We start from the raw sequence: 26,667 nt of genomic DNA on the forward strand, positions 1-26,667 counted from the left end.
CCTCTGAGGAGCTGGCTGGCAGAGGTCTGGGAAAATGGGGTGTTGCCAGAGTGGTATGGGCTCCCCACACAAGTGAGAGCAGCTAGAAACCCCTTTAATTGCCCTGGTCTGGCCCCTAAGGAGTAGCTTAGGCTGCTGTGGGGAGACATTCCGGCAGGAATGGCCAGAAAGGCCAGCAATTGGCCAGCCCAAAAGGACACACCCTCCAAGTATGCGGGACCAGTCCTCACATGGCTGGGGCCCTCCCCAACACGGGCCAGAGCTGTGGACCCTCTCCCGGTCAGAGAATGTCACTTCTTTAGGCAAGTCTGACATACATCCTCTGTCCCATTCTCTCCTGGCATAAAATACTTTCCCACGTTCCCTCCTTCGTGGCGATTTTCTGGCTAAGGTCTACCCCCAGCTGTGAGCCACAAGAAGACAGCTGTTGTTCTCATCAACCCTAACCCTGTGACAGGTGCCCAGCAGGTGAGGGATGCTCAGTAAATGAGCATGGTAGGAGACAGGATGAGCCAGCGTCCAATGCCACTCAGGCTGGCTCACCCTTTCTGTCCTGGCCCCTGCTTCACTCTCGTGTGGGTTGCCCCTCGCCCCACCCCAGGAAGTAATGTCTCCTGTCCCTACTCAGCTCACTTCCATCCGCAGGGAGACCGGGTGAGATGCACTGAAAAGTCTGGCCAGAGAGGTGCTCAGTCCACAGGGAAGGGGGACCAGCCCCACCTGTCAGGAAGGAAGACTTCACAGAGGAGGTTTTCCTGGGAGTCCGGGCAATAGCAAGAAAGGGGTGGATTGCATGTGAGGTGTTGGAGGCAAGAAACGCCCAAGGACCAGGAAATGGGCCCGTTTGGTTTTCAAAAGCCTTCTGCAGGGGACCAGCTGGGAGAGACATTCAGGAAGGTAGGCTGGTGCTAGGACCTGCGAAGGATCAAGCTAAAGGAACACGGCCTGAGGTCCTCAGGGTGCCTCCAGGGGTTTCGCTGGCTTAGCAAGGGCTTGATGGCCCCCCCCAGAGGCTGGAAGACATCAGCTCTCAGGAGGTCTCGCCTCTTTTTCAAGGCTACTTTCCATTCCCCTCTTCCAGGAAGCTTTCTTGGGCTGACCCTCCAAGGCTTCCCTTTTCCTGATCCTCCTCTGACTAAAAGCTTGGGTCCCAGAAGCCTCCTGTGTCTTCCTTTGGAACCCATGCTTCCAGGGGGCCTCCCTTCCCTTAGCACTGTCCCCAGAGGCCAGCTCAGGGCTCTGCCACCCCCTCGCTTCATGCAAGGAAGAAGATGCCCTCAAGGGACGAGAGAGTGTCAGGGAGGAGAGGCTGGGGGAGGCCGGGGTGGGCTTTCACCTGAATCTAAGTGAAGTCCTCGGTGCCTGGCCCTTCTCAGGCTCCCCTCCCCCCCCACCCCTAGGCAAAACAGCAGAGTGACAAACAGGATCCAGGGAAGCTTCTCGGTTCCCACGCTGCTCTACCATCTGCTTTCTGCCTTTTCCTCCCTGCTCTTTTTCTTTGGGGTAGCTCCAGGTCTCCCCCTCCGCTCTGGGGGCAGGAGGGATACAGGGTCAGCGGGGAGGGGAAAGACGGACGCGGACTCAAGAGTTACAAATCCTCCTTTATTGGGAGGGAGGCTGAGAAACAATAATTTATCGTATGGGGAGCCCCCAGAAGCCTTCTCCCCATGAATCTTTGGGGGCTGTGGGGAGGGGCAGTGGGGCTCCAGGAGCTTCCTGAGAGGGCCGTGTGTTGGGTGGGGAGGCGACACATTCAGTCCCAGGCACGCCGAACATCCACTCAGGAAGGGAGGCGCCAGACAGACCCCCATCTCCAAGGAGGGGGGCGCGGGAAGGCACAACGGCGGGGAAGGTTTGGCAGAGTGGTTGAGTGTCAGGGGTCGACAAAGGACACCATGATGTAGCGAGTGCCCCGAGTAGTGGGCAGCCCCTCGTGGTAGTGGGTGAGGCGGCCGGGGTGCAGGAGCCCCCAGCCCTTCCGCGGGGACGAGACTATGCAGTCATAGCGCAAGAAGCGACAGCCACCTCCCTGGAGGAACAGGGGAACGGAAGTGGACAGTGAGCAGACAGGGGGCTGGGGGGCTGGCCGCCACGGTGGGGAGAGAGGCAGGCATGGGGTTTTGGGGTGTCGGCACACAAGGGAGGCACGGGGGGGGGGGGGGGGGGCGGCGAGGCACACAGCCTGGAAGAGGTCCAGGAGATGGCGCCTTCAAAGTAACTAGAAACATGAACACGACGTGCCATCGGGCAGGGCGGGCGACTGAAGGGTGTGTAGGGGTCGTCAGGGGGCAGGAGAGCAAAGTCCCGGGGGCTCAAGTGTGTGCACGTGTGCACGCGTGCACGTGTGGAGGGGCCCTGCTGGTGCCCTGACGCGGGAGGGCGCCTGGGGCTCACCTCATAATCCAGGCCCTTGTGGTTGAGGGCCACGTTGAGAGTGAAGGTAGATGAGTCGTGATGGGGCCGCAGAGCAGGCTGCTCGTCTGGCCGGTAGCGGACCACGAAGTTCATCACTGCCCGGGTCTGTGGGGACGTGACAGAAGACACTGGAGGGATGGCTGTGAGGTCCCGGGGGCCTTCTGAGGAGGGTGGTAGGCGGAGGGCCACGGGGGTCTCACCGCTAACTCCCCCTGGCTGCCCTCCTGCGGAAGCCCTTTCCACAAGGCTCCGGATGCTACAGGCGCTGAAATGGCGCCATGTGGAGACTTCCAGCCAGGACTGGGGTGTGGGAAGGTAGAGGCAGGGGTAGCAGGGGCGGCGGCCCACCTTGGTGTGGTAGCCTGGGAACAGGCTCTCTGTCATGGGTCCCACGTACGTCCTCAGCAGCTGCAGCCACTGGTCCTCATAGCCCACCTGCTTCATGTGGATGTCCACGGTGGGCACATTCTCGTAGCCTCCGGCCAGCCTCGAGTCCTGTGAGCGGTGGGCACTGAGCCCCAACAGGGCCGCGCCAGCTTCCCCCTCCTCTCGCTCTCAGGCCTGAAAGCTTGTGTGACCCGGGTCTGGCAGCCTCGACCACTTAGCCTGACCCTCACTCCTCCTGGCCCTGAAGATGTCACCTCTCCTGTGAAGCCCCTCGGTCCCCCCATGTCCGGGCCAAGGCCCCTCCTGTGACTCCCACAGCCTCTGGGCTGCCTGTCACAGCCTTCAGGAGCTGGGCTATTGTTACTGACTCTAGCAGGTGAGGTGCTGGAGGGCAGGGCTCGACCAGCACAGCTCAATGTGACACACCGCCTAGGTCAGTAGCTGGTGCCTGGGACCTGCGTGCCCCAGGAAGGAGTTCCTGAACGAATGCTCACGCACACACATGCAATTGTGCCCCCTGTGGGTACCCCCCCGGGGTCCCCTTCTCTGCTCCCACTCTCTTGATTCCATTCCCCTCCATCACAGCCGCACCTCCCTCGCCCGGTGGCCTCCGCCTCCTCCCCTGGCCCGGCCCCTCTCACCTCATGCCGGCCTCCTGACCACTGGCCGTAATGCTCCATTTCCTCCACCAGCTCGTCGCACATCTGGTCAGACAGCAGCGGGAACCAGTACACGTCTGGGCACGGCTGAGGATGGGCAGAGGAAGAACAACAGGGCTGGGGGATGCTTGCAGACCTCTCTGGAGGAGACAGGCAGCCAACCCAGGGGAGAGAAAGCAGGGAGCAGAAAGGGAAGCCGGGAGATGGGAGAAGCTGGAGGAACGGGGATCTGAGCATGGGGATGGGCCAGGAAAGGCAGGGCCGGAGAAGGTGGGAGCGGTGCAGGGGACCCGGCACAGAAGGCAGGAAGGTGCCAGAACCCCGGGTTTGGGGCTTCTTTACAAAACTGTCATTTCACCCATAACACCAATAGGCCCAAGAGACAAGAAAGGATCACTCTGATTAGTGGCAGGGCGGGGAGCCGAAGGCCTATCTGTTCGGCCTTCGCCTTTATCTGTCTGAGGGAAGTCAGTTTGGGAACCACTAATCCAGGCAGCGGACTCAGGGGCGGTGCCCACCAGGGCGGTCAGGGGTCCTGCTCGGGGCTCACCTGCTCCACAAGTCCCTCCCCTTCAAGGGCCCGGCTGTAGTTCTCATGAATGTACTGCTCCTTCCAGTCCTGGGGGAGGAGGGGGAGGGGTGAGCACCTTGATGTGTGCCCTCTTCACTCCCTCCGGTCCCACCCAGGAAGCTCCAGCGCCTCTCCCCAGAGACTTCCGCCTCTCCCCAGGCAGGAGCAGAGCCTGGGAGCGGGGACATGCGTGCGTGCGCCCTCCTATAGTGAAGGGCATGTCCCGTTCTCTGAGCAAGACGTCAGGCACTCACCAGGGGGTTGTCGAAGATCTGCCAGAGGTCAGGGTGCAGGTGGTCGGTGTCATACTGGGAAGTGGCCAGGAGGCGGCCAAATTCGTGCTGATTGCTGAGGTGGAGGAAGATGCCCTGGCGGGGGTGGGGGAGGGGTGTGAGGAGACACGGGTGGCTGCTTCCCAGCACCCTGGCTTTGGGCGCCCAGGCCCCACTCACCTTGTCCCGCAGGCTCTTACAGAAGGCCATGTCTGGGTCAGTGTCACTGCCCGAGAACACCTCCCTCTGGGGCAGCTCTGTCCTCAGGGTCTCACCGCGGATCACGTATGCCTGGGCTATATAGGGCACATTCCACACGCCCCTGGAGGCACCCACACCGGCGTCAGCTAGGTGGGTGACCCTCCCCCAAGGCTGCCCAATTCAACCCAGGAGCCCCTTCCCTCAGGGCACCCCCACTCTCCAAGCCAGAAGGTCCACCGGCTTCCCTGTCACAACACCTCAGGCTGGCTGCACTGTCAGCCCTGCCCCGCAGCTGTGGCCCTTGCGACTGGCGGGGCCTCGGGGCGGGGGGAGGGGGGTGGCGGCGGCGCGCAGGCGTCTGCGGGCCTGGCCTGGAGGAGAGGGGCTGCGGCCCCCCGCAGGACTCACACTCGCTTCCGCTGCACCAGCTCCACGTAGTCCTCCGAGCGGGCATAGTACTCGTCGGGGCTCAGGGCTCCCCAGAAGTTGGACCACAGCTTCCCAAGGCGGGACAGCATGGGCGCTATCACCTTCCTGTGGACAGGTGGAGGTGAGGGCCGGGCAGAGGTGAGCCCTGGGCCCCGGGAAGGAGGCGGGGACTCCCCCGAGACTATCTGGGGACCCTCTGGCTGAGCCGGGCAAGTGACCTGTTCTCTTCGATGAGGATGCGCAGGGTCTGCTGGTTGGTGATGACAGCGTCAGCATCCAGGCTGAAGTAGAAGTCGCACTCCGGGTCCTGCCGACAAGTGTCCCTGGAGGTGAGAGCTCAATGAACAGAGGAGCTAAAACAGGAGCAGGCGGGGGGAGGAAGGGACTGTGTGGCAGGTAGGATAACACCCCCTCCCCGCCCCCCCACAGAGGAGGGGAAGAAGAAAGCGGGTAGAAGCACCAGGGGGACGGGAGGAAGACTACGGGGGTGGCGGGTGGTGTGCTTGCTTCCCCCGGACCCTGAGGTTCTCCTGGCTGGGGGGTGTCCCCGTGGAGGCTGACCCAGGCTGCACGGCACATGGAGAGGGAAGGGGGTGGGGGCAGTGGCTGGCAGCACCCCTCGGCCCTCACCCGTCCTCCCCGCCCAGTGCTCACTCACATGGCCATGTCCCTGGCCTCGCCTGGCGTCAGGGCCTCCTCTGGCCCCACCAGCTTCACGCCTGAGAAGTGGTCCTGGAGCTGCGGCCAGGAGTCTGCAATGTGGGGCTCATGGTACACCTCCTGGAGACGGGGGCGGGGGAGAGGGAGGGGGGTGGAGAGGGCAGAAAATATGGTGCCCGAGGCACAGGAGGGGGAAGGTGGTGAGCAGAAAGGGTGTAGGAAGGAGTCTGGGTGGGTGGCAGTTCCAATCGGGGCAGGGGCAGAGTGCCTCGGGAGGGTGCACAAGGGAGAGGCTGCTGGGGTGTCTCACACTGTTATGCAGGAAGAGGGTGACCCTGTCGGGGGGGTAGTCCAGGAGGAACAGCCGCTGCAGGAAGCGGGGCAGGAACGGGGTAGGTTGTTGTACAAACACAGCCAGAAGCACCCGGGGGGGAGGCTGGAAGATACGACACGATGGGGCTCAGAGGACAGCCCAGGCCCCCAAACTGGTGTGTCCTCCGCCACCCTGCCAGGTTGGAAGTCCCCAGGAGCTCTGGCCCGTGTGCTGCTGCCCAGCATGCTCTCCCTGCACCCTCTGCCTCAATGCCTGGTCCTGCCCACGCCGCCCCCCCCCCGGCCGCCCCTCCAGCACCCCTCCTCACCTGCCCCCCCGGGAGTGTCCTCCGGTCCCGGCCGCAGAACCCACAGCCTCCCTGGGGAGTCCAGCCATTAGGGACATAGTTTCCCAGGTAATTCAGCTGGAGCTGTTGGGAGAGGCAGTGAGAGGAGGAAGCAAAGGAGTCCAGCAGCAGAGGTGAGGAGGGTCAGGTGGACCGGCAGGGGACAGGGCAGGGAGGGGAGAGATGGACACTTCGAACCTCTCCTGGCAGGCACCTCTGCAGCTGGGGCTGGGGAGGACTGGCTGCTTGGAAGGGCTGGAGGTACACAGGGGCGGGGGCCAGGTCTGACTGGGGCAGGGGTGAGGGGGCTGAGGGTATAAACCATTGGAGCACCTTAGTGGGACCATTCCCATGGACCACGACGGGAAGCGTGTCATAGGCCACATTCCGGATGCGCACACGATTCCGATCGAACTTTAAAACCACCTCATCTGGGGAAGAAAAGCCCAGCTTTAGACTCTTTTCCTCTCAAAGCTGCCAAGCAACAGATGCTTCTAAAGATGGAGGGGGGCGGGGAACCCATGCTTCTCTAGAGGATGAAGGACTGTGGCTCCAGGGGGGGCGGGGAGCAGCCAGTGTCTCTCTCCTGAGGGTACTGACCAGACTCCGGCCACCCTGGGGAGCTCCACCCTACTACCCGGGTGACCTGGGCAAGTCACCAGTCCCTCAGGGAGGCATTTTTCCTCCCCCCCCCCCCCCACCAGGTGATAACCATAGGCCCTCCCTTTGTAGGATTGTTGTGTTAAATAAAATCACAGAAGTAGAGCCCTTTCTCCTCACCTAAAGCCCCATTGAGGTTCTGAAAGATCCGGGATTTATGATCCAGATTGAGGCTGAGTTTCTCCTGGATGGGATGAGATGGGGTGGGCCATCATTTCCCACTCTTTCTACAGCCTCCCTAAAGCCCTATCCCCCTCCTCTGCCCTTCAGCCCGCATGGGCTGCAAGTGACCCCCTCCGCCGCTGCTCCCTACCCTAAGCCCCGGGTCCAGGTAGAGTCGCGTATAGAACAGCTGGTCATCATCGTCATCCTTGTACTTCCACTGGCGGACGACTTGGTGGACGGTGGGGGCAAAGCCAATGAATCCTGTGGGGGTGGGTGGGTGCTGACTCCAAGACTCTCGGGGTCGCAGGGACCCGTCCCCACTCCCTCTCTAGCCCTCGCGCCCCTGGAATGCTCCATGCCCCATCACTCTTGCCCCCCCGCCCCCCGCCTTGGGCACTCTGCCACTCACCACCAGAGTTGAGGAAGCGCTTCCCCGTGCCCACCTCAGGGTACTGCTCTGCCAGCCCCCACTCGGGCCAGCAGAAGCCCTCCGCAGAGAAGAGCAGGCGGCTGCCACTCTGGACGAACTTCTTCAGCAGCTCCGAGGGGCTGCCAGCCAGAATCACGTCGTAGCTGGGCGAGAAAGAGGGGGCGTGAACGGGACGCGCCACGAGGAACCTCGGGCTCCTCCCCCCCTCCCCCTGCTCCCCATCCGCAACCCCTTTACCTGTCCACAAACATGATGACCATATCCTCCCGGTCTGCGTATTTCCCCATCTCTTTCTTCAGCCACCTGACCTTCTGTCCTCCACCAACCGTTCGGGCCACATCACCCCCTCGCCACTCCTCTCCCAGGCCCAGGGTCTGTCGGGGAGACCCGCCATCAGTCGGCGGGATGGGCCCTCCCCACCAGGCTCACCGTGGGGCCCCAGGCATCCAGCCCTCAGCCCACTCCTCCCGCCCCTCCTCTCCTCCCGCCCCTCCTCTCCTCACCCGCACTGTGTAGTTGAAGAACTCCGCGGACCGCAGGAAACGCCGGTATCCTTCCGTCTCGGCTGTGGCCACCGTGATCACCAGCAGCTTTTCTGTCACCAGCCGGGAATTGGCGCTCGGGACCCACTCAACAACCCAGCTCACCGCCCCCCCCGCGCTCCGCTCCCCGCAGACCCCCTTGCCCTCCCTCCGACTCTGCTCCTGTCCTCTTTTGTTTCCGATTCTCTCTTAAACTCTTCCCAACCAGGGGAACTTTGGTCCCAGTGGAGAGCTGGACGGGAGTAACACCAAGGAATTCGGGGTCAGTTCACGTGGGAGGCTGGAAATCCCAGCCCAGGGTGGGGAGGGGCCGCGTGATTCGCCCTGTGGAGGGCGCACGGCCACCCCCTCCAGGCCGCGACCCCTTCCCCGGCCCCGCGGGCAGGCACGCAAACCCCGCACCCAGTCGGCGCTCCCGGGGCTCTCACCTGGGTTGACCGGGTCGCTGCCCCGGGAACGGTCGGAGGCCGAGGTCGCAGGCGGCGGCGGCAGCAGCAGCAGGAGCCCCAGCAGGAGCCGGAGTCCCGGGCCGGACGAGGCCATGGCGGGGAGCGGGCGGAGACTGCACACAGGCCCGCAGGGCTCTGGGGCTCGTGCGCCTGGATCCCAACTCCGGGGAGGGGCCCTGGGAAGAGGGACCGGGGCTGCCCCGCGGCCAGCCGCGAGGAGGAGCAGGGATAGGGCGCCGCCCTGGAAAAAAGGCGTAGCCCGAGGCTACTGAAAACTCGAGAAGCGGGCGCCGCAGACAAGGCGAGGATTGTCCCCGGGCGTCAGCGCGCGGGCTGCGCGGAGCCAGCGGAGGGGGCGCCCGGCCGGGAAGCGGGGGAGGGGCGGGGGCTCGGGCCAGCGATCCGGAGCCGAGGACTTTGGTGAGGGCCAGCCCGGCGCAGCGCCTCCTGACACACGAGGAAACTGAAACCCGGAGAGGGGAAGTGACCCCCTGCAGGTCGGGCGGGATGCGGAGGCGGGTCTTTGCCACAGCCCTGCCGGGAGCTGCGGGACGGAAGGCTGGGAGAGCGCGGCGGTGGGGGCGCGCGGAGCGGGGACGAGTGGAGGAGCGGGCGGCAAGGAGAGAGAAGGTCGAGGAGTCTGCGGCCCCAGGGGCGCTGGGGGTTGAGGTTTCGGCAGAGGGTCTCCGGGGGCCTCTCGGATTGCCCACTCAAGCCTGCCCACTTTGGTAGTCCAGCCCATCATCTCTACGTCCCCCGGGAGAAACTCCAGGGGTTGCTTTTGTGATGATGGCATCTTCAGAAGCACTAAAGGAAAATGACATTTCTCAAAAGACCACTGGCACCACCTCTTTAAAGCGATCCATTTCGGGGGTCCCACAAAATACACAACTACACTCAGGCCGGAAGTGGTTTTGCCCCTATAAAACATGGCCGAAAGCTTTCTCGTCTCCTGGGCAACACCACGTAAAATGCGGACGCATAGGAATTCCATTGGGATTACTCTGCGCGCGCGCTGCCGGAAGTGGTGTCACCCCCCTTCCGCAGCGGGTTGCTTAGCGCGCGTGCGCAGTAGGCTCTTCCGTCAGCTGTGTTGTGGAAATGGTGGAGAAGAAAACTTCGGGTATGTGAGCCCCGGAGGTTGGCCCCCTACCTCCTCCCAGACCCGACCCTGGCCTAGGGGGCTCTCACCCAGTTATTAGTCTTAAATCCCTTCCCCCGCCCTCGGGTCCTGGCGTCGGGGTAGCCCCTCAGACCATCCATTCATTTTGTATTGATGCCCGCTCCATGCCTGCGCTGGGGTTGGAGAGAGGAAAAAGGTCCCCATCATCCAGAAGCTGGCTCTCTGGGAGGGGGACAGACACGCAGACCTGCCGTTGCATTTCAGAGTGATACGTGCGACGGCAGAGGGGTGCATAGCTCCTGGGCGCGGGGAGGAGTGGCACCTAACTTGGCTTCTGGGACCGAGGGGACAGGGAAGGCTTGGAGGGAGAAAAAAATGCTCTGATTGGGTCTTGAAAGTCGAGTCACGGTTTCGCTCAGTGCAGGTGCGCCGAGGCTCATTCCCGGCAGCGTGAACCGCGCGTGCAAAGGCAGGAAAGCGAGAAAAAGCAAGTCGCTTAGGAAGCCACGTTCACAGTTCGGGGCTTGTGGAGGAACAGTAAGAGAGTCTGGAGGACTGGGGAGGGGTGCACTTGAAAAGCATTCTGTACACCGCTGGAGAGTGTCAGTTCTGTGGAGAACCACCAACGGCTCTTTTAAGGCAAGGGCACAGCCGAGACAGATACATCTTTTAGAAAGGCAGTTCTGGCTTCAGTACGGAGCAGCACTGTACGGTGGAACTTTCTAGAATGGTAGGAACGGTCTTAATCAGCACTGTTTAGCATGGCAGGCTTTAGCCACATGTGGCTTTTGAGCACGTGAAATGTGGCTAGTGCCACCGAGGAACTGAATTTTACATCTTATTTAATCTTACTTAATCTACGTCGAATTTGAATGACCACCTTCGAGCAGTGGCAACCTTATTGTACAGCACAGGTGTAGAGGCTGGAAGGCCAGTTAGGGAAGGTTGGAGTAGTTTAGTCCTGGTAAGAAGAGATGTGGGTGGAACACTCAGCCAGATTGACTTTAATCAATCCAATCATGTCAGTCCTTTCTTAAAACCACTCTTTGCTGGATCTCCGTTTTTCTCACTGTAAATCCTCAAATCCAAATTCCTTTAGATGCTTAAAGGTAAGACTTTTAATGGTCTGCCTGACTTTATATCCACAGTCTTCCCCCACCCCCCGGCATACTTTATATAGCAGCCCTACTGAGCTTTTTATAATTTATTGAAGGCACCATGGTCTCCCATCCAAGCTTTCTGTCATGCTGGTACAAAGGCCTGACACACCCTTCCCTCTCCCCCAACCAAGCTAACTTCTATTCCTCAGTCAGAACTCAACCTAGACTTTCCTCTGGAAAATCTTCTGACTACACCAAGGCCAAGTTAGGTGTTTCTGGCCTGTGCTCTGTAGCACTTTGTACTTCCTTGTGCGAGCATATACTATGCGGTACTCTGCATGGCTATTCGATCATTTGTATTCCCCACCTGACTGTAAGCTCATGTATTCCCAGGGCCTAGCGCACCGCTGGGCACTTGGAGGGGAGGCAGTATGCAGGGATCCAGAGCTGGGCAGTTCTGGATCAGAATTCTGACCCACCACTTACTAGCTATGTGAGCTTTGGACATGCTTCTTAGCCTTTGAACTTCATTAAGCTGGGGATGATAATGATACTTCTCTCATAAGGTTGATAAAGGGTTAAAGCTCTTACACAAAGAGCTTAGTGTAGATGCTATTATTAGGATTAGAGGCACTCAGTAAATATTTGTTGACTGAATAAAGAGATATTTTGTGTAGAACTATCAGACCCTGATAAAGAGAGCTAAAGAGGGAGCTTTAAAATAACTCCTGGGTTTCTTGCTTAGGATGTCTGTGTAGATGGTTCCATTTACTTAAAGAGTGTACGGAGGAGAAGCAGACTTGGATGGGAAGATTTTAAATTTTGAGCTACAGCGTCAGTGGGGCCATCTCTGGCTCCTCTTCTAAGCCTCTCATGTGGCCTACTCTCTCCCTGCTAAGAAGAGGGCTGTCCCCATCTCTTTCTCAATCTTTTTACTCTTCCTGGGATTTCAACCCCAAACTTGGGGCTCTAACTCTCACCCAAAAGTGAATGACACCAAAAGTGGTGCTGTCAATTCTCAACTTTCTCCTGAGCCCCACAGCTGTTGGCTGTTCATTCAGCTGCAGGAAATCACCTGTTGACTTCACCGTTTTAAACCTCTCTCTTATTACCATTCCAGTTCACTGGGTCTGTTAATTCTGCACAAAATATCTCTTTATTAAAACGCATATTCAGGGGCGCCTGGGTGGCTCAGTTGTTAAGTGTCTGCCTTCAGCTCAGGTCATGATCCCAGCGTTCTGGGATCAAGCCCTGCATCCGGCTCCCTGCTCCACGGGAAGCCTGCTTCTCCTCTCCCACTCTCCCTGCCCACTGCCCGTGCTTGCGTTCCCTCTCTCGTTGTGTCTCTCTCTCTCTGTCAAATAAATAAATATAATCTTTTAAAAAAACGCATATTCATTGAGTGTCTATAACCATAAGGAAAGCCTGAAGTCATGTCAAGGAAGCAAATGAGGGCATTCTTTCCGCCCAAGGGAGATAATCGGTACAGTCTCAAGGTGTCTTAAAAGGAGGATTGTAGAAACACACACTGGATTTGGCCCTATGAGGTCACCGGGGTCCTGAATGTGAATTGTTTCCACTGAATGGGAGTCAGTTTGCTGGGGGTTGAGGAGTGGATGGGAGATGAAGAAATGAAACATCCCATGGATCATTCTCTCAAAGATGAGTCACTGTGTGATGTTGGGTTGACATGTGAGAGTTTGGCAGGTTTTTCCAGTGAGAGGAAAATACCTGTGGGGGAAGAGGGGTTGAAGATGCAGGAGGGAGGGAAGGACTCGAGTTGGAGGTGAAGGGTCGGGTTTAGCAGTGGGACTTGGTGTGTGGGGGGTGCATCCACTTGGAACAGAGGGAAGGTGGGTGCCCATACATTTATATGTGAGGGTGGGCTGAAAGATGAGCTTCTCTACATGTGGCCCGTGTCCTTTGTGGCAGGAAATGGGGTTGCTGAGGATGAAGGCGGGATGCATTAAAGTCCCAGTGGAGGCGGGGGGCCCAGAGTGTATTGTGGCCCCCGTCTGCATGGTTGTGTGATTTCTGCCAGCAGTGAGAGGTCTCCAGGAGGCGTTTCGTTGGTTGGGTCTGGGGATTGGGAGGAAAGGCTGAGGCCACCCTAGCTTCTCTCCTGTGCCCCCATCATTCTGGCTCTGCCCCATCCAGTTCGCTCCCAGGACCCTGGACAGCGGCGGGTGCTAGACCGGGCGGCCCGACAGCGCCGCATCAACAGGCAGCTCGAGGCCTTGGAGAACGACAACTTCCAGGACGACCCCCATGCAGGACTCCCCCAGCTCGGCAAAAGGCTGCCTCAGTTTGATGATGATGCGGACACCGGTGAGGCGGTGAGGCGGGTGGAGGAGGAGGAAGGGTGGGAGGAAGTGGGAGGGTCTGCCTGGCTCAGGACTGTAGAAGGACATCGGGCTGGGGGGTGGGTAGGTGACAGGGGAGCTCTTCTGCTCTGCCCGGGACTGGCTCCTGCGGCAGTGAGCCAGCCGCTCTCCCCTCTCTGCCTCTGCTTCCTCTAGCAGATGGAGAATACAGAACATGGAGGAGCTGAGCTCCCAGAGCCCTTCCAGCTCTGACACAAAGCCTTAGGGGAGCATGAGATGTGTGTAGGTGCTGGTTGGAGAAGCGAGGGGAGGGACACACATGGGAAGGAGAGGCTGACTCGGAACCCAGGGGAGCACGTGGGCAGGAAGCGGAGTCATGGGTGTCGGGAATGAGGGTGCAGAAAAAGAGGGGGTTTTTCTTGGCACGTGCCAGGTAACTGCAGTTGACCTTTGAACGGCACGGGTTTGAACTCTGCAGGTCCGCTTGTACATGGGCTTTTTTATAGTCCTGTCCTGTAAATGTCTTTTCTCTCCCTTACGATTTTCTTTTACTTTTTCTTTTTTTTTAAAGATTTTATCTGACAGCGAGAGAGGGAACACAAGCAGGGGGAGTGGGAGAGGGAGAAGCAGGCTCCCCGCGGAGCAGGGAGCCTGACGTGGGGCTCGATCCCAGGACCCTGGGACCATGACCTGAGCCGAAGGCAGACGCCTAACTACCGAGCCACCCAGGCGCCCCTAACCTTATGATTTTCTTAATATTTTGTTTTCTCCAGCTTCGTTGTAAGAATACAGTGTATAATACATATAACATATACAATTTGTGCTTATTGTTTATTATTTATTGTTATCAGTAAGGCTTCTGGCCAACAGTAGACTATTTGGAGTTGTTTTGGGGGCAGCTGAAAATTACAGATTTCTAACTGTGTGGAGGAGGTTGGCACCCCTAACCCCCTCGTCGTTCAAGGGGTAAACTCTAATTGCCCTTCCTCTGTAGGAAAGAAAAAGAAGAAAACTCGAGGCGATCATTTTAAACTTCGCTTCCGAAAGAACTTTCAGGCCTTGCTGGAGGAGCAGGTGAGTGGGGGAGGGGCTGGCCCAGGGGCTGGGAGGGCCCTGCAGGGAAGAAATGAGCCCATAGAGGTCCTGGTCCTGGGCGGGTGTTTGCTACATGGGTGGGCAAGGAGTTGTGGACCCTTCCCCTTGTCTCGGCAGAACCTGAGTGTGGCCGAGGGCCCCAACTACCTGACAGCCTGTGCAGGACCCCCGTCTCGGCCCCAGCGCCCCTTCTGTGCCGTCTGCGGCTTCCCCTCCCCCTATACGTGTGTCAGCTGCGGTGCCCGATACTGCACCGTGCGCTGTCTGGGGACCCACCAGGAGACCAGGTGAGCTCGGAACAGCCCCTCCTCTCCCCTGCCCCCAAGGCCCCAGACCCTCTCCTCATCCTGGGCTTCCTCTGCCTGCAGGTGCTTGAAGTGGACTGTGTGAGCCTGGGCATCCCCGGAGGAGAGGGCCTTCCGTGCACCACCCCAGCCTCGGAGAGGGCTTGGCCAAAGGGAGAGGTGCTCTTCTGGACCTAGAGAGGAGCCGTTCGCTAGTTCAGCAGAGCTGTGTCCAGCCTGCCAGGGAAGAGCAGTCTTACTCCCAGGGACTGTGTGCAGGGAAGTGGGCTGGGCCCTCAGCGTGCTGTTGTAATAAAAGGTTTCATGCCAGGAAGAACCTGTTTGGTCACAGGTCTCCTGTCCTACTCACTGCTCTGCGGCTTTTCCTTCTACCTGTCAGTCACCCCTCCCATGGTCTGCCTGTCTGACCGTGGAAGATTTTATCCCATTCTCCTGCAATGCCCGTCTCTGCATTTGTTGGCTGCCGCTTGTTGTCATTTTTTGGTGATTTATTGAGTGCGTTTGCTTTTGCTTTTTGTTTCTCTAGTTCTTCTGAGTATCACTTGAGTGCTGCCAGGACTGGGTGACAGGCAAGTAGAGTGAGCTTTGGGGACGGGGGCAGAATGATACTGTGGAAGGAGCCAGCCCTGGCTTCGTCCTCTGGTCTTTTTTTTTTTTTTTTTAAGATTTATTTGTTTATTTGCGAGAGCGAGAATGAGAAAGAGAGAGCACATGAGACGGGGGAGGGTCAGAGGGAGAAGCAGGCTCCTCGCTGAGCCGGGAGCCCGATGCGGGACTCGATCCCGGGACTCCGGGATCATGACCTGAGCCGAAGGCAGTCGCTTAACCAACTGAGCCACCCAGGTGCCCCGTCCTCTGGTCTTTAACCCAATGGAGAGAGCGACCCTTGTCCTTGGTGCCGCCGGTCTGAGGAGCAGTTGTCCCAAGGAGGCTGTTGTTACCAGGGACTGCAGCATGTGAAATTATTAGTATCAGAGAAAACCCAGAAATTTCTGGGAAGCGTGGGGGAATTGACGATATCGAGGCCTCTGTTCTTGGTGGCCCTGGATGCTGTAATTCATTCATTCATTCATTCATTTATTTATTTATTTATTTATTTGAGCGAGAGAGAGAGAGAGAATGAGCATGGGAAGGGGCAGAGGGAGAAGCAGACTCCCTGCTGAGCTTAGAGCCCGACATAGGGCTCGATCTCAGGACCCTGAGATCATGACTTAGTGGAAGTCAGACACTTAACCGACTGAACCACCCAGGGGGCTCCGGATGCTGTAATTCTTATATGGTATTAAAGTTTCTTACACCCATGCCTCCTCTAAGTGGACTGCAAGCTATGAGCTCATAAAGCTCCTTGGAGTTGCTGTCTTAAGGCCCTGTACCCCTCTTGAACATAGCAAAGCAGATGCTTAGGACATATTTGTTGTACTTGTTGAACAAATGACCTCAATAAGGTATTAAAATGGGATCCAGCAAATTCCATGTTAGGCACCTGCATAGGCGCTTCTCTCCCCTTTTGGGGCTTTATAACAGCTGGCCCAAACGTTCCCAGTGTCTTCCTTGCCCTTTCTCTGGAGACTTGAGGTTGGGTCAGTGGTGTTGGGGACAGCTCCAAGTCTGATGGTGAGGACACAGTTTGCGGACAGTCCCAAATTGGTGGTTTTAAAAGACAGCTGTACATTTTCTGACTGTCCTTTCATCAAAAGGTAGGGTCTTTGTCCCCTTCTCCCGGGATTGGGGCAGAATTATGACTGCTTCAACCAGTACAGGGTGGCAGAATTGAGACCATGTGACATTCAAGGATGGGTAGTAAAAGGCAGGGAAGCTTCTGCCTTGTCAACTAGGAAAATTGTTCTTCTGGATCCCTCCGTCACCATATGAGAAATCCAGCCATCCTGAAGCTGCTGTGCTACGAGGCACCCAGACTGCACGGGGAAGCCACACGCAGGTGCCCCCGCTGCCAGATCCAGCCGAGTCAAGCCTTCACGCCACCCCAGCCCAGGCTTCCCTCATGGGAGTGAAGACCCCTCCAGATGATTCCGGGCACCAGGCATCAAATCACCCTCAGCTCAGCTGTTCTGAGGCTTCCTGGCCGTGTCCTCAACATCACAGAGCAGACATAAGCCATCTCTGCTACACCCCAGATGCCTGACCTACAGCATCCATGTGTATAATCAAATGGTTTATGCCACTGAGTCTTGGGATGGTTGTTACGCAGCAGTAGTAACTGGGACACCAGGAGTCCAGTTTGCTGGCTTCTGACTTCTGGCCTAAATTTATTATCCTTCCCATGAAGGGAAACTTTTCCAGGTCCTAAACTTTCAGTTTTCCTCTCCATCAAGAAGTACATGCAAGCAAGAAAACAAACAAACAAAACAAAACAAAAAAAACAAAAAAAAAGGAAGGAAAGAAGGGAGGGGAATAAAAGACTATGTCTTGGCTGAGAAACGCCATCAGCACTTCGCTGTGATCACCCGCATTGGACTTCCTGTCCAATTTGCACTGAGCACGATCTCTTTGGTTTATTTCCTAAATCCGCTGGCTTTGTTCCATATTTTGCTGTTATAAAAAGAATCACCTAGATTCTGCCTGGTGTAAGATTTGCCTCCTCGGTGACACACTCAGGCTTGCCAGCTGACCTTGATAGGACAGAGCCAGACCCACGGGCTCCTCATTGCTCTGACACCAGGGGGCTCCAGGAGTCCTCTGTTGACATTCTCTAGGAAGGGTCTCTGGACCCCCACTTAAAACAAGGAAAGCCTTGAACAGTTTTCGCCAGCTTCCTAGGTGCTGGGGAGATTGGTCTCTACCCTGGGAGACACCCGGGTCTCTGGGAAATCAACAGGGTGCCAAGAGTGTGTAGAGGGTGGCCCCGGTGTCCAGTGAGGGAGCAGCACAGCCTCCTGGGCGCACGGGGAGGCAGAAGAGGTTGATTCTAGAGCCTGGGGGCTCACTCCTACAGCCCTCAATGAGAGTTGAATTTAGTTGACTGAATTAGTTTGGAAAGGCCAGGACCCTGCTGTCTTCAGTCTTGGGCAAATCTTGGTCTTACTGGTCTTACTGGCCCTACTGTTTCTGAACTGCATGGCTCGGACAGGTCACTTACAGGTCACTCTTTCTTACAGCCACCGCCCTGATAGTGGGAGGATTAAACGGGATGGGGCACCCAGCCCAGTGCCTGGCATTTGGAAAGTTCTCAGTCAGTGGTAGCCGTTGACATGACTGCCTAAGACCTCCAGCAGTTTGTTGTCGAGCCTTGTGACAGCCTGTTCCTCCAAAGACTGGACATTCCTCGCAGTAGCCCTAGCCCCTAACACGGCAACCTGCCGTTTACATTTCTCTCGGCTCCTAGCTTGTGAGTTCTCTGAGGGCAGGAGCCGTGTCTTGGTGCCACACTAGCTTATAAAAAGAAGGAAATAAGTATTGTTTAAAAGGGTAAGTGTGTTGATGGGTCCTAATAGCCGAATGACTGTGCAGGAGGGACGGAAGATGTCAAAACTTAACCCAGTGCCCGTGTTAAGGCGAGTACTTAGATGCTCAAGTGTGGAGGCTGGCTCGGGTTAGCTTTCCTGAGAGCGGGGAAGGGGTGAGAAGAGGCAGGCTGGGCTCTGGGAAAGGAGGTAGCAGCTGTGGGGCGGGGGGCAGAGTGGAAGTTGGGGTCCAGAAGTGCCCTGGGTGGTGTCAGGAGATGTAATTGTAATTGTGATTTTGTTCTTGTTCACAGCAGTGGGGGGGGGGGGGGCATGCAGCATACAGGCATCCCTGAGGAACTCTGATGGCCTCTCAGAGTTGTAAGACCCTTCTTAAGGGGTGGGTCTCATTTTTGAGAGAGAAACCCACTATGGGTTTGCTAACAAAGCAAACCCCATGGGCCAATCCTTGGCACAGTAGATGGGTAGACCGCAACACTAGCACCCATGCTCTCGTGCAGTCCCTCCCACGTTGACTCTCCACTTGGCCACGTAACTGGCTTGGCCAGCAGGACATCCATAAACTTTATGGGAGCAGAGAGTGAGGGGGAAAAGACTTCAGCAAACTTCTTGAGCAGGAACCCCCTTAACAGCTTCTGGGGAGACCCGCGGGACGCCCCCGTGCCAGTGTGCTCCTAAGGCCAGTGAGCCGCCCCAGTTTGCTAGGAGAGCACAGTTGTACGGAGGAAGAGGAGGGACCAGGCACAGAAAGGTGGGCTAGGGCAGTGTATCGAGGCCTTAATGGTCCTGGGCTTTTCTCCTGAGGCACCAGGGACCTGCTAAGGCAGCACAACGCTTGACGCTCCACGAGAGGAATGTGGACAGGATTCGGAAGACGGATGAGAAGCTCGATTGGGGGACCCCTATCCTGAGCAGGAGACAATGAGGGCCTGACCTGGCGAAGGCAGTGAAAGGAGCGAGGTAAGTGGACGTGAAGAACACTGAGGAGGGGGAATCCACGGGATCTGGGGCAGGTGGCGGAGGGGAAGTGAAGGGAGAGCCTGAGATGATCGACATTGTGGAGCTGTGTGACTCAGGGGTCGACTGTGCTGGTCACAGGAATGACAGGAACCGGCTGGGGGGAGAGCGATGAAGTTGGTGAATTTGCCAGCCTGGGGAAAACACACAGGGGGTGCGTGTACTTCTGAGGCTCGGGAGAGAGGGCCCAGTTAGAATGCAGATGTGGGTGTCTCTCCATCCCCGGGGGACTGTCAGTACAGGGGAGTGGGTAGGATGAAAGGGAAAGGAGAAGGGGTAAGATCAGAACCCAGGCCACCCCCAGTGACTAACCCGGTCATCAGGTCAGCACTGCCGAGGCTGGGTACCGGGTTAGGGCCCTTGTCGCTCTCCTTTCATTGGATGCCAGGCCTCTCTTATGGCTTCATGTTCCTGTCTCCCACTGGGCCTGTTCCAAGCCAGCCCACAACCCAGTCAGTGCTCTGAGTTGGACACCATTGAGTCACACACACACGCACACACACATGCACACACACACACACACACACCCCACCGGTATGCAAGCCTCTGGGAAGAGCTGTTCAGAGACTTTTCTGGAAGTCGTTGACTCTTTCCCCAGAAAAATCTGCCTGCAGGAGAGCTGGTTGATTTGACACACAATTTCAAAGGGCTGTCAATTTGTGATGTCCACTCTTAGGCACAGCTGAAGGAACTCTGCTCACGGTCAGCTGTCTCCTTGAGAAAGTTCGAGCGTCAAGAAAGACTTGTTAGCTCAGGCTGGCCGGGGAGATATCTCTGCCCCTTTCAGTTTCCCAGAGGTGGGTCTTCCCGTACGCACTCCTTGATGACTCTTGTCAGTAATTATGAGTGCCACACTCTTGAAATCACTTGCAACCCCTCCTCTTTTTTTCGGAAGACAGTCCAAAGGTGATAAAAGAGAGGGACAGACGACAGCCTGGGGTCCAAAAACTGAGATGGCCCTGGGGGCCAACCCCAGCCACCCGTTGCTTGGCCAGCCACTTCATGACACCCTCCATCCCTGAACAGTTTATAGTACAAATTTATTTATGCACGTATTTATACAGAATACAAACGGTCGGGGACGCCTACGCCCCCTTAACCAACCAGCGCCCAGACCGAGAAGGTCCTGCCCCAGGAGTCCGAGGTGAGTTCTCAGGAGGCGGTTTCTCGACCAGACGGAGGAGGCGGGGCCGGAGGCGCGGTCAGAGCTGGGCGTAGCTTCCGACCACGGGGCGGAGTCGGGGCGTGGCCTGCACCCCGGGGTTGGAAGACCGCTCTCCGCCCGGGGCACTGGGAGGGGAATGGGGGTCCACTGGCGTCCTACACGTAAGCGTTCTTCCCATACTTGCCAAAGGTGCTGTCGCCTTCGTCCGAGGCCGCGGGGCGCAGGTGGTCAGTGAGGCCGGGGGACCGCACCGCGGAGGCCTCGTAGGGGAGCCTGGTTCAGAGAGGCCTGGGTCAGCGGAGGGGAGCCCCCCATCCCGCCGCCGCCGCCGCCGCCGCCGCCGCAGCACGCCGCCCTTACCTGGGAGCCGGGGCCGCGTCGGGAGAGCGGCAGCAGCCGGAGCCGAGGCAGAGGCCGCCCAGGATGGCGAGCAGGGAGGCGCTCCAGCCCAGGTAGAGGGCGGGGCCCAGCTCGTACCTGGGAACAGGAACCGGGCGGGGCAGCGCTAGCTCGGCCGGCCGAGTCCCACCCACAGCCCCCCAGGGCGGGGCTCCCACACTCACTTGGTCCCTGCATACACGGGGTCGAAAAATTCCTGGGTGATGTTGAAGGCGTACCAGGAGATGGCCACCATCCCGCAGAAACCTGGGGATGGAGAGGAGGGTCACGCTCGAGCCCCAGGCCCGGCAGAGGGGCAGGAGGAGGGGGTGGCGCAAGTCCACGAGCAAGTTGCACTCCCTCCCTAGCTCCTGACCTTTCTGCCTCCTAGGATCCCAAGCGCAGCCCCTCTTTCATGTCTAAGTCTCCCACGTTCTGCCCTTGGCCCGTTCTTTATCGCGACCCGCCCCGCATCTTGATCACCTAGCTGCCTCACTCGGAATCTGCCCCAGTCAAATCCTACCCGTCCTGGGAAATCCAGCTGCCCCAGCAACGGTCGGGCGCAGCCTGCCCTTAACGCCCGTTTCTTCGGCCTCCCAAAGCCCCCAGAGCCTGTGACATGCCTTTGGCACTCAGTGCAGTGAAGGCCTGAGGCCAGGGAGACCCCTGGACTACAGGACCAGCCTCACCCCTCTCTGGGGGCTCCTCCAGTTAAGTCACCGGAGTTTTCTGAGCCTGTTTCCACATCTAGAGAAGAGGGCAAGACCCACCCTACCTCACAGACTGAAAAGAGATGGCCTGTCGCCTGGTGTTGTTAGTGTGTGCAGTGGGTTTGCATGTGTCCCCCTGACTCTGGTCTTCCTGGCCGGGCTGTAAGCTCTGCGGGGGCGGGGGGGGGGAGACGCTCACTCACCTTTGGGGTCCCTCTCACACCTGGCTCATGCCTGGCTCCTAGTGCGGGCTCAAGAAACATTGCTGATGGACTGATTTGTAGCTGAGGGATTTGGGTGAGCATGAGGCTGGGTGAGCCGGGGGAGAGGAATTGCTGAGCAAGGAGGGCGCGTGTCAGTGCAATGGGGAAGGTGAGACACACACTGGTCGTGAAGAGCTGGAGAGGACAGGGAACCCCGGGTCCACTGCCACCACTCTCAACCCCCGACCACAACGCAGGGCACACCCACCACCTTCCCGCAATTACCAGCCAATATGTGTAGGGCCCCCGCAGTGGCCGCCAGCTTGGCCTTCCGGGAGAGGTCCATGCTCCCAATGTTTACGCAGCGCAGCCCCACCATGCCTAGGAAGAGGCCCAGGAAGCCCAGGAAGATGGCGGTGATCATGAGCGCCCGGCAGGCCTGGATGTACCCTGGGGAGGTGGGGCGCAGCCATGGGTCCCTCAGCTGGCCCCTTCCCCCTCCACGACCGAGCCAGCCCCTTACAGCCAGCCCCTGCTCGGGTCTCAGCCCATAAAGACCCTCAAGTCCTCTCCTTCCCCGTCAGGCCCTATTCAACTGAAGGGTCCACACGGTCTCCTTCCCAGGAGCTCACCTCAGCCCCAAGGAGTCTTAGCGTCTGCTCCCCGTCCCCCACCTGGCCTCGGTGCGCTCCGAGACAGGCTCGCTCCTGGCACTACTGACACCGGCCAGTTAGTGCTCTGTTCTGGGGGCCGCCCTGTGCATTGTGGGATGTTCGGCGGCATCGCTGGCCTCTACTCATTAGATGTCAGTAGCAATCCGTCCCAAGAGGAGCAATCAACATGTCTAGACACTATCAAATGATCCCTGAGGGACAAAATCACCCCCAGATGAGAACCACTGGTCTGTTAGGTCCCCACCACGCTCTGTTGTGAATTACAGAAATTGCACTGGAGCACTCCAGCCCCTTCCCCGCCGTCTGCTTCTCTCTAGGCCCCACCTGGTGCCTGGCACAGCCCTAATCGTCCGGAACTGAGCTTTCTCCCGAAGCGACCGGTAGGGGGCAGCGGCGGCCTACAGGTCACTGGGCGAGGGCCTTTTCCGCCGGGGAAAGTGGGACACCTGGGCCAGGACCCATCCAAGCCCGTCTAGCTCAGGTGTGTTTCGTGCCTCAGTTTCCCCTTTCTCAAAGCCGAAGGAAACGGCCCCCTTCCTTCCTGGTCCCCCCGCCCCCCTTCTCTGTGATGGTTGCCAAGCACTCCGAGGACCTTGCTCCCCTTTCCCTGGGCGGGGCAGTGCCTCTGGTGCTGAAGGCAAGGCTGGGTCTCTGCCAGGAGGGTGTGGCGTGGCCCGGGGTTGGCGGGTAGGGAGGAGGGACAAAGTTCTCACTCCCAGCCACGCCCTCTGGAGTTCCCACCCTCTCCCCTGCCCCATATCCTCCACGCACGCATTCATCCACGCTTCTCTACCTGGGACTTGCCTGGCCCTGGGTCCCCAGGTGGCCGTGGTAGAACAAGGGGGAGATTACTGGTGGGCCCCGAGGGAGCACGGGCTGGGCGGGATTAAGTGACAGGACCCACCCCCCCCCCAGGACCCGCCAGCCTGGGTTCCAGCCCCCCTACCACCTGCGGGATTCTGGGCAGGTTAAGGCCCGTCCTTGGGGCTGCTTCCCAGCTTTGGTACCATGAGGCCACTAACAGGCTCCACGGAGACAGCGCTGAGAGGGAACAGCTGAAGAGCCTAGAAACCACGTCTGGGGCCCAGATGACCCCCAGCACTGGGCAGTGGCCCCCTGCCCTTGCCCGCCAGCATGCTCTTGCCCCCCTGTCAGCAGTTCCAAGCAGGGCCCTTCTCGGGCGGACGGGCTCACAGCAAAGGCCCCTCCTCAAGCCACGGCGTGGTTGGGGTGGGGGAGGTGGGAATGGCCACGGCTGCTGCGTCGGCTGCCTCCAACCTCTCTTCAGGCCACCCAGCATTCTGGGCTTCTGGCTCAGAGGGTACTCAGCTTTTATAGGGAGCTTTGCGGGTTGGGGGGGGCACCTGCCTTGCACACAGTAAGTCCTGGGGAGAGGGATGAAAGCATGAAGCCCCTACTGCTGTCTCAGAAGATTCTGGGAATGGTGGGGGCACGGAGACCCACCCAGATCCCCTAATTTCTCAGAGAATCTTTGGCATTCCTGGGGGATTTCGTGGAGCCCTGTTCCAAACCCAGCGCTGGCTTCAGTTCTGCCCACTACCCTGCACCTGCAGTAGGGGACCCGAAAGAGCACGATGGCTCCAAGGAGGGCGTGGGGGCAACACTGAATAGGGCACCTGATCCTCCCCTCTTGGTCTCTGGCATGGGGCCGACTGAAGGGACACTCCCCTGGGAAGTCCCGGGGGGCTACTCATAGGGTGAACAGGAAGCAGGAAGACGCGACAGCCACCAGGGAGAACCTTCCTGGGCCAAAAGAGCTGTAGTTCCAGCCCGCAAAGAACTTCAAAAAATACACTGCCCGAGAACGCCGAGCACACGCACGCGCACGCGCGTGCGCACATACATCCCCTACCTGCTTCCAGACCCTCAGAGCTTCAGGGAGACTCCCTTTCAAAGGGTCCTTTAGAACTCGCCATGGCAGTGGGACTGATGCCCCAGCGGGAGCCGGAGGCTCTTACGTGTCTCAACCCCAAGAACCCAAGACGGGGCACCCTCCTCACCCCACAAACCCCAGCCCTCCCATGCCAGAGCTAAGATGCTGAAATTGGCTGTGTGCATACATATGCTAACATACCACGCTAACATTCTGTGTGCTTTATCCCCAACACACAGCCATCCCATGAGCCAGGGCTATTATTACCCTGAGCCTACAGATGGGGTCAATGAAGCGCACGTATCACCTGCCTGGGGCACAGAGCTAGTAAACAGAGCCCAGCAGGCAGACCCTGGTGCCTGCAGTTGTAACCACTAGGGGTGTCACATTAGGGCAGGGGGACACGTGGAATGAGGTCTCTACCGCCGTTCCAGAAAGGGCGCTGCCCCCACCCCCCAGCTTGATCCAGGCCTCCCTTGACAGTCTGGCACCCAAGGCCCGACCACGGGCAGCACCCACCCTCTCCGGGGGTCTCTCCCTCCTCCAGCCTCCTGCCACCCTCTGCCCCCTGGAGCTCTCCCCATCCCATACCAGAGAGGGCCAGCAAGGACGGGAACTCCCGGCAGTTGTAGACTCCCATGGAGTCGGTGGCACAGCTAAACCAGAGGTTCTCGAAGATGGTATTGGTGGTGATGACGCTCCCGTGCACGGTGGACACTCGCCAGTAGCTATGTGGCAGGGTCACCCCCAGCATCAGCAGCCCCAGCGCTGCCATGAAGAAACCGAAGGTCTCCACGGCCACTGACATGGTGGGATGCAGGGCCCCGAGGGGCACTGGGGGCCCCAGAGAAGGGGAGGGGCTGAGCCCCACAAGAACTTGAGGGGCTTTGCCTAAGTTGGGGCGTAAAGGCAGGCTGGGGAGAGAGAAAGGGGGGCCAGCTGCAGTGTGGACCTCACGTCTGTCTCCCGGTTTCTGTCGTCAGCCCTCTCTCTGGGTCTCAGCTTCCCGGAAGGTCCGGGCAGAGGAATGAGCCTAGAGCACCGGGCAGCTGTTGACGAAGAGATGGAGGGAATAAAAGAAACCGGCCAAAAGTCCACCCCCTCCCCCAGCCTCTGGGCTCCCCGCCCCAGGAGGGGGGCGGAGAGGACTTATGGGAGTGACGAACAAACGGATACAGCCAAGGAGGGGCCCCCATGGGAGGCAGTGGGAGCCAAGGGGAAGCGTCTCTGACTCAGCCTTCATCGGGGGCCAGAGAATGGAAGACGACGACAAGGAGAGACAAGGTAACCGAGAGAGTGCCCACAGACAGACCTTTGGCGTGGCAGGGTCCGGGGAGCAGACCCACTCTCCTGGATGTCGGTGAGAACAACTTAAGAGACGCAAAAGACCTAGGATTTGGGCCAAATCTTCCAAGGAAAATTCAGGTTGAATAAGGGAACAGGGTATTTGGGAGAAACCCACTGCTCTGGAGTCCAACCAACCCGGATTCAAACCAGACCCAGTATTTACCAGAGCGACGCAGGCATGAAGTTTGAGCCCCATGAGCTTGTTTCCGTTTCTGTGAACTAGAACTAGCTTCCTCACCTCATGGGTTGTATTAAGACCCGTGACCCCAGATCAAAAGCTCCCCGCGAGTGTGAACTGCTCCCTCCTTGATGACCACCCTGGGTCTGGACACCACAGGCTGGGGTGAGGCCACCAGTTGCTTTCCTCCAAACTGCAACTTCCTAAACTTGAATTTCCCCCCTTGTCGCATTAATCTTTGATTCTCAGCACCAAGCTTGATCTTGCGGCCAAGGGCCACTGAGGGGGATAAATTACACGCCCAGAATGTGATCCTGTGGCTAATCAGCCATCAGAACTGTCACCAGCTCTATTAATTATGGATTAGAAACCTCCAGGTCCCCACCCCAAGCCGACGGCAAGCACCTGTCCCAGTGTGGATGGTACCATTTCCTGCCCCTAGGCCACAGCCAGGCCAGCTCTGGTTCTCCTCCTGCAAATGCAGCAGGGGCTCAGGCTCCAGGGGACAGGGGCTGGACGCTACCCCCAGGCAGTCTCACAGGATATCACTGAGCCAAGTGTATCCCCCCACTACCCCCCCCACCCCGTGTCAGGCTCCCTTGCGCTCCCCTCAGGGGCCTCCTCCCCAATCCCCCCAAGCCAGGCTGGCTTGGCTGTGGAACGAGAGGTATGCAGTGAAGCAAGACAGGCCCATGCTGAGCCTGGCACCGGGCGGGTGTGGGGCAAAGCAGGCTGGGTGGGGACTGCGTCCTGACCTTCCATCTCTGAGCTGACAACCGGGATGTCCTGGGTTTGTAACTCTTCTCAAGAACTCTTGCCAAATGCCCATTCCTGCCCCCGGGCAGCGGCCCCTCCTCTAAGGACGGGGTGGGCGGGGTGGTGGTGGTGGTGTGTGTGCCGGAAGACAACGGGAGGGAAGGGTGGAGGTTTTAGAGGAAACTGAGTGGGGGGGCCCCCCTGGTGTGGAAAACTCCACGTGCTGAGAGGCAGCTGTGTGGGTCGGAGGAGACAGGAGACATAAATCCTGTTCTGTCCCCTCAGCTCTGCCCTTCCCGCCTCCAGTCACTGCTTTCTCCCGGGATTCTTGTGCCACGCAAAGGCCTTGTCCCCGTCCCCCGTCCTGCCTACCACTGCTCAAGCACACAGCTTTGGGGGAGGAGGAGGAAGGAAGGGCGTGGGGTCTGGGCAGCTTGGCAGACAAAGGCAAACCCCACACCAGCCACGGGGGGTAGG

The 26,667-nt window shown here is 58.7% G+C and overlaps 3 protein-coding genes across 10 annotated transcripts; 1 reads left to right on the forward strand and 2 right to left on the reverse strand.

The window, feature by feature from the left end:
- Window positions 1-1,581: 1,581 nt before the first annotated feature.
- On the reverse strand, window positions 1,582-8,968 carry PLOD3 (procollagen-lysine,2-oxoglutarate 5-dioxygenase 3). Of its 2 annotated transcripts, XM_025864646.2 has the most exons (19): window positions 8,479-8,967; window positions 8,012-8,103; window positions 7,746-7,882; window positions 7,488-7,651; window positions 7,227-7,339; window positions 7,034-7,097; window positions 6,587-6,684; window positions 6,236-6,337; window positions 5,905-6,030; window positions 5,593-5,714; window positions 5,153-5,257; window positions 4,914-5,039; window positions 4,485-4,626; window positions 4,287-4,400; window positions 4,012-4,080; window positions 3,444-3,548; window positions 2,764-2,910; window positions 2,395-2,520; window positions 1,582-2,029 (listed from the first exon to the last, which is right to left on the reverse strand). In XM_025864646.2, the coding sequence occupies exons 1-19, from the start codon at window positions 8,591-8,593 to the stop codon at window positions 1,874-1,876; spliced, it is 2,223 nt and encodes a 740-aa protein (XP_025720431.1). In that variant the 5' UTR covers window positions 8,594-8,967; the 3' UTR covers window positions 1,582-1,873. The 2 variants fall into 2 exon arrangements, with proteins under 2 accessions (XP_025720431.1, XP_025720430.1); XM_025864645.2 differs by having other exon boundaries at window positions 4,287-4,626; window positions 8,479-8,968.
- Window positions 8,969-9,532: 564 nt separating this feature from the next.
- On the forward strand, window positions 9,533-14,794 carry ZNHIT1 (zinc finger HIT-type containing 1). The gene is made up of 5 exons (XM_025864647.2): window positions 9,533-9,622; window positions 12,880-13,050; window positions 14,041-14,120; window positions 14,259-14,428; window positions 14,510-14,794. The coding sequence occupies exons 1-5, from the start codon at window positions 9,601-9,603 to the stop codon at window positions 14,529-14,531; spliced, it is 465 nt and encodes a 154-aa protein (XP_025720432.1). The 5' UTR covers window positions 9,533-9,600; the 3' UTR covers window positions 14,532-14,794.
- A 5,112-nt stretch (window positions 14,795-19,906) lies between these two features.
- Window positions 19,907-26,611, reverse strand: CLDN15 (claudin 15). Of its 7 annotated transcripts, none has more exons than XM_073884180.1 (6): window positions 26,190-26,611; window positions 24,501-24,823; window positions 21,627-21,722; window positions 20,614-20,695; window positions 20,411-20,527; window positions 19,907-20,323 (listed from the first exon to the last, which is right to left on the reverse strand). In XM_073884180.1, exons 1-6 carry the CDS (start codon window positions 26,261-26,263, stop codon window positions 20,206-20,208), a joined length of 810 nt encoding a protein of 269 aa, XP_073740281.1. In that variant the 5' UTR covers window positions 26,264-26,611; the 3' UTR covers window positions 19,907-20,205. The 7 variants fall into 7 exon arrangements, with proteins under 7 accessions (XP_073740281.1, XP_025720332.1, XP_025720335.1 ...); XM_025864547.2 differs by having other exon boundaries at window positions 21,627-21,791; XM_025864550.2 differs by having other exon boundaries at window positions 21,627-21,791; window positions 25,222-26,611.
- Between the last annotated feature and the right edge of the window lie 56 nt (window positions 26,612-26,667).

This window comes from Callorhinus ursinus, unplaced genomic scaffold (genome assembly GCF_003265705.2).
Source record: "Callorhinus ursinus isolate GAN/ISIS: 27379988/994484 unplaced genomic scaffold, GSC_fseal_2.0 scaffold55, whole genome shotgun sequence".
Lineage (NCBI taxonomy): Eukaryota > Metazoa > Chordata > Mammalia > Carnivora > Otariidae > Callorhinus > Callorhinus ursinus.

Excerpts from the sequence above, each read along its gene's own strand:
- ZNHIT1 (XM_025864647.2), top strand. The coding sequence starts at position 9,601 with ATGGTGGAGAAGAAAACTTCGG. Across the intron at positions 13,051-14,040 it reads TGATGATGATGCGGACACCG|GAAAGAAAAAGAAGAAAACT; the intron begins GTGAGGCGGTGA and ends CTTCCTCTGTAG. Across the intron at positions 14,429-14,509 it reads GGGACCCACCAGGAGACCAG|GTGCTTGAAGTGGACTGTGT; the intron begins GTGAGCTCGGAA and ends CTCTGCCTGCAG.
- CLDN15 (XM_025864547.2), bottom strand. The coding sequence starts at position 26,263 with ATGGGCATTTGGCAAGAGTTCTTGAGAAGAGTTACAAACCCAGGACAT. Across the intron at positions 24,824-26,189 it reads TGTCAGCTCAGAGATGGAAG|CCTGCCTTTACGCCCCAACT; the intron begins GTCAGGACGCAG and ends CTCTCTCCCCAG. Across the intron at positions 20,324-20,410 it reads GACGCGGCCCCGGCTCCCAG|GCTCCCCTACGAGGCCTCCG; the intron begins GTAAGGGCGGCG and ends TCTCTGAACCAG.
- PLOD3 (XM_025864645.2), bottom strand. The coding sequence starts at position 8,593 with ATGGCCTCGTCCGGCCCGGGACTCCGGCTCCTGCTGGGGCTCCTGCTG. Across the intron at positions 4,627-4,913 it reads CTGGTGCAGCGGAAGCGAGT|GGGCGTGTGGAATGTGCCCT; the intron begins GTGAGTCCTGCG and ends GGGTGCCTCCAG. Across the intron at positions 2,030-2,394 it reads ACAAGGGCCTGGATTATGAG|GGAGGTGGCTGTCGCTTCTT; the intron begins GTGAGCCCCAGG and ends CTGTTCCTCCAG.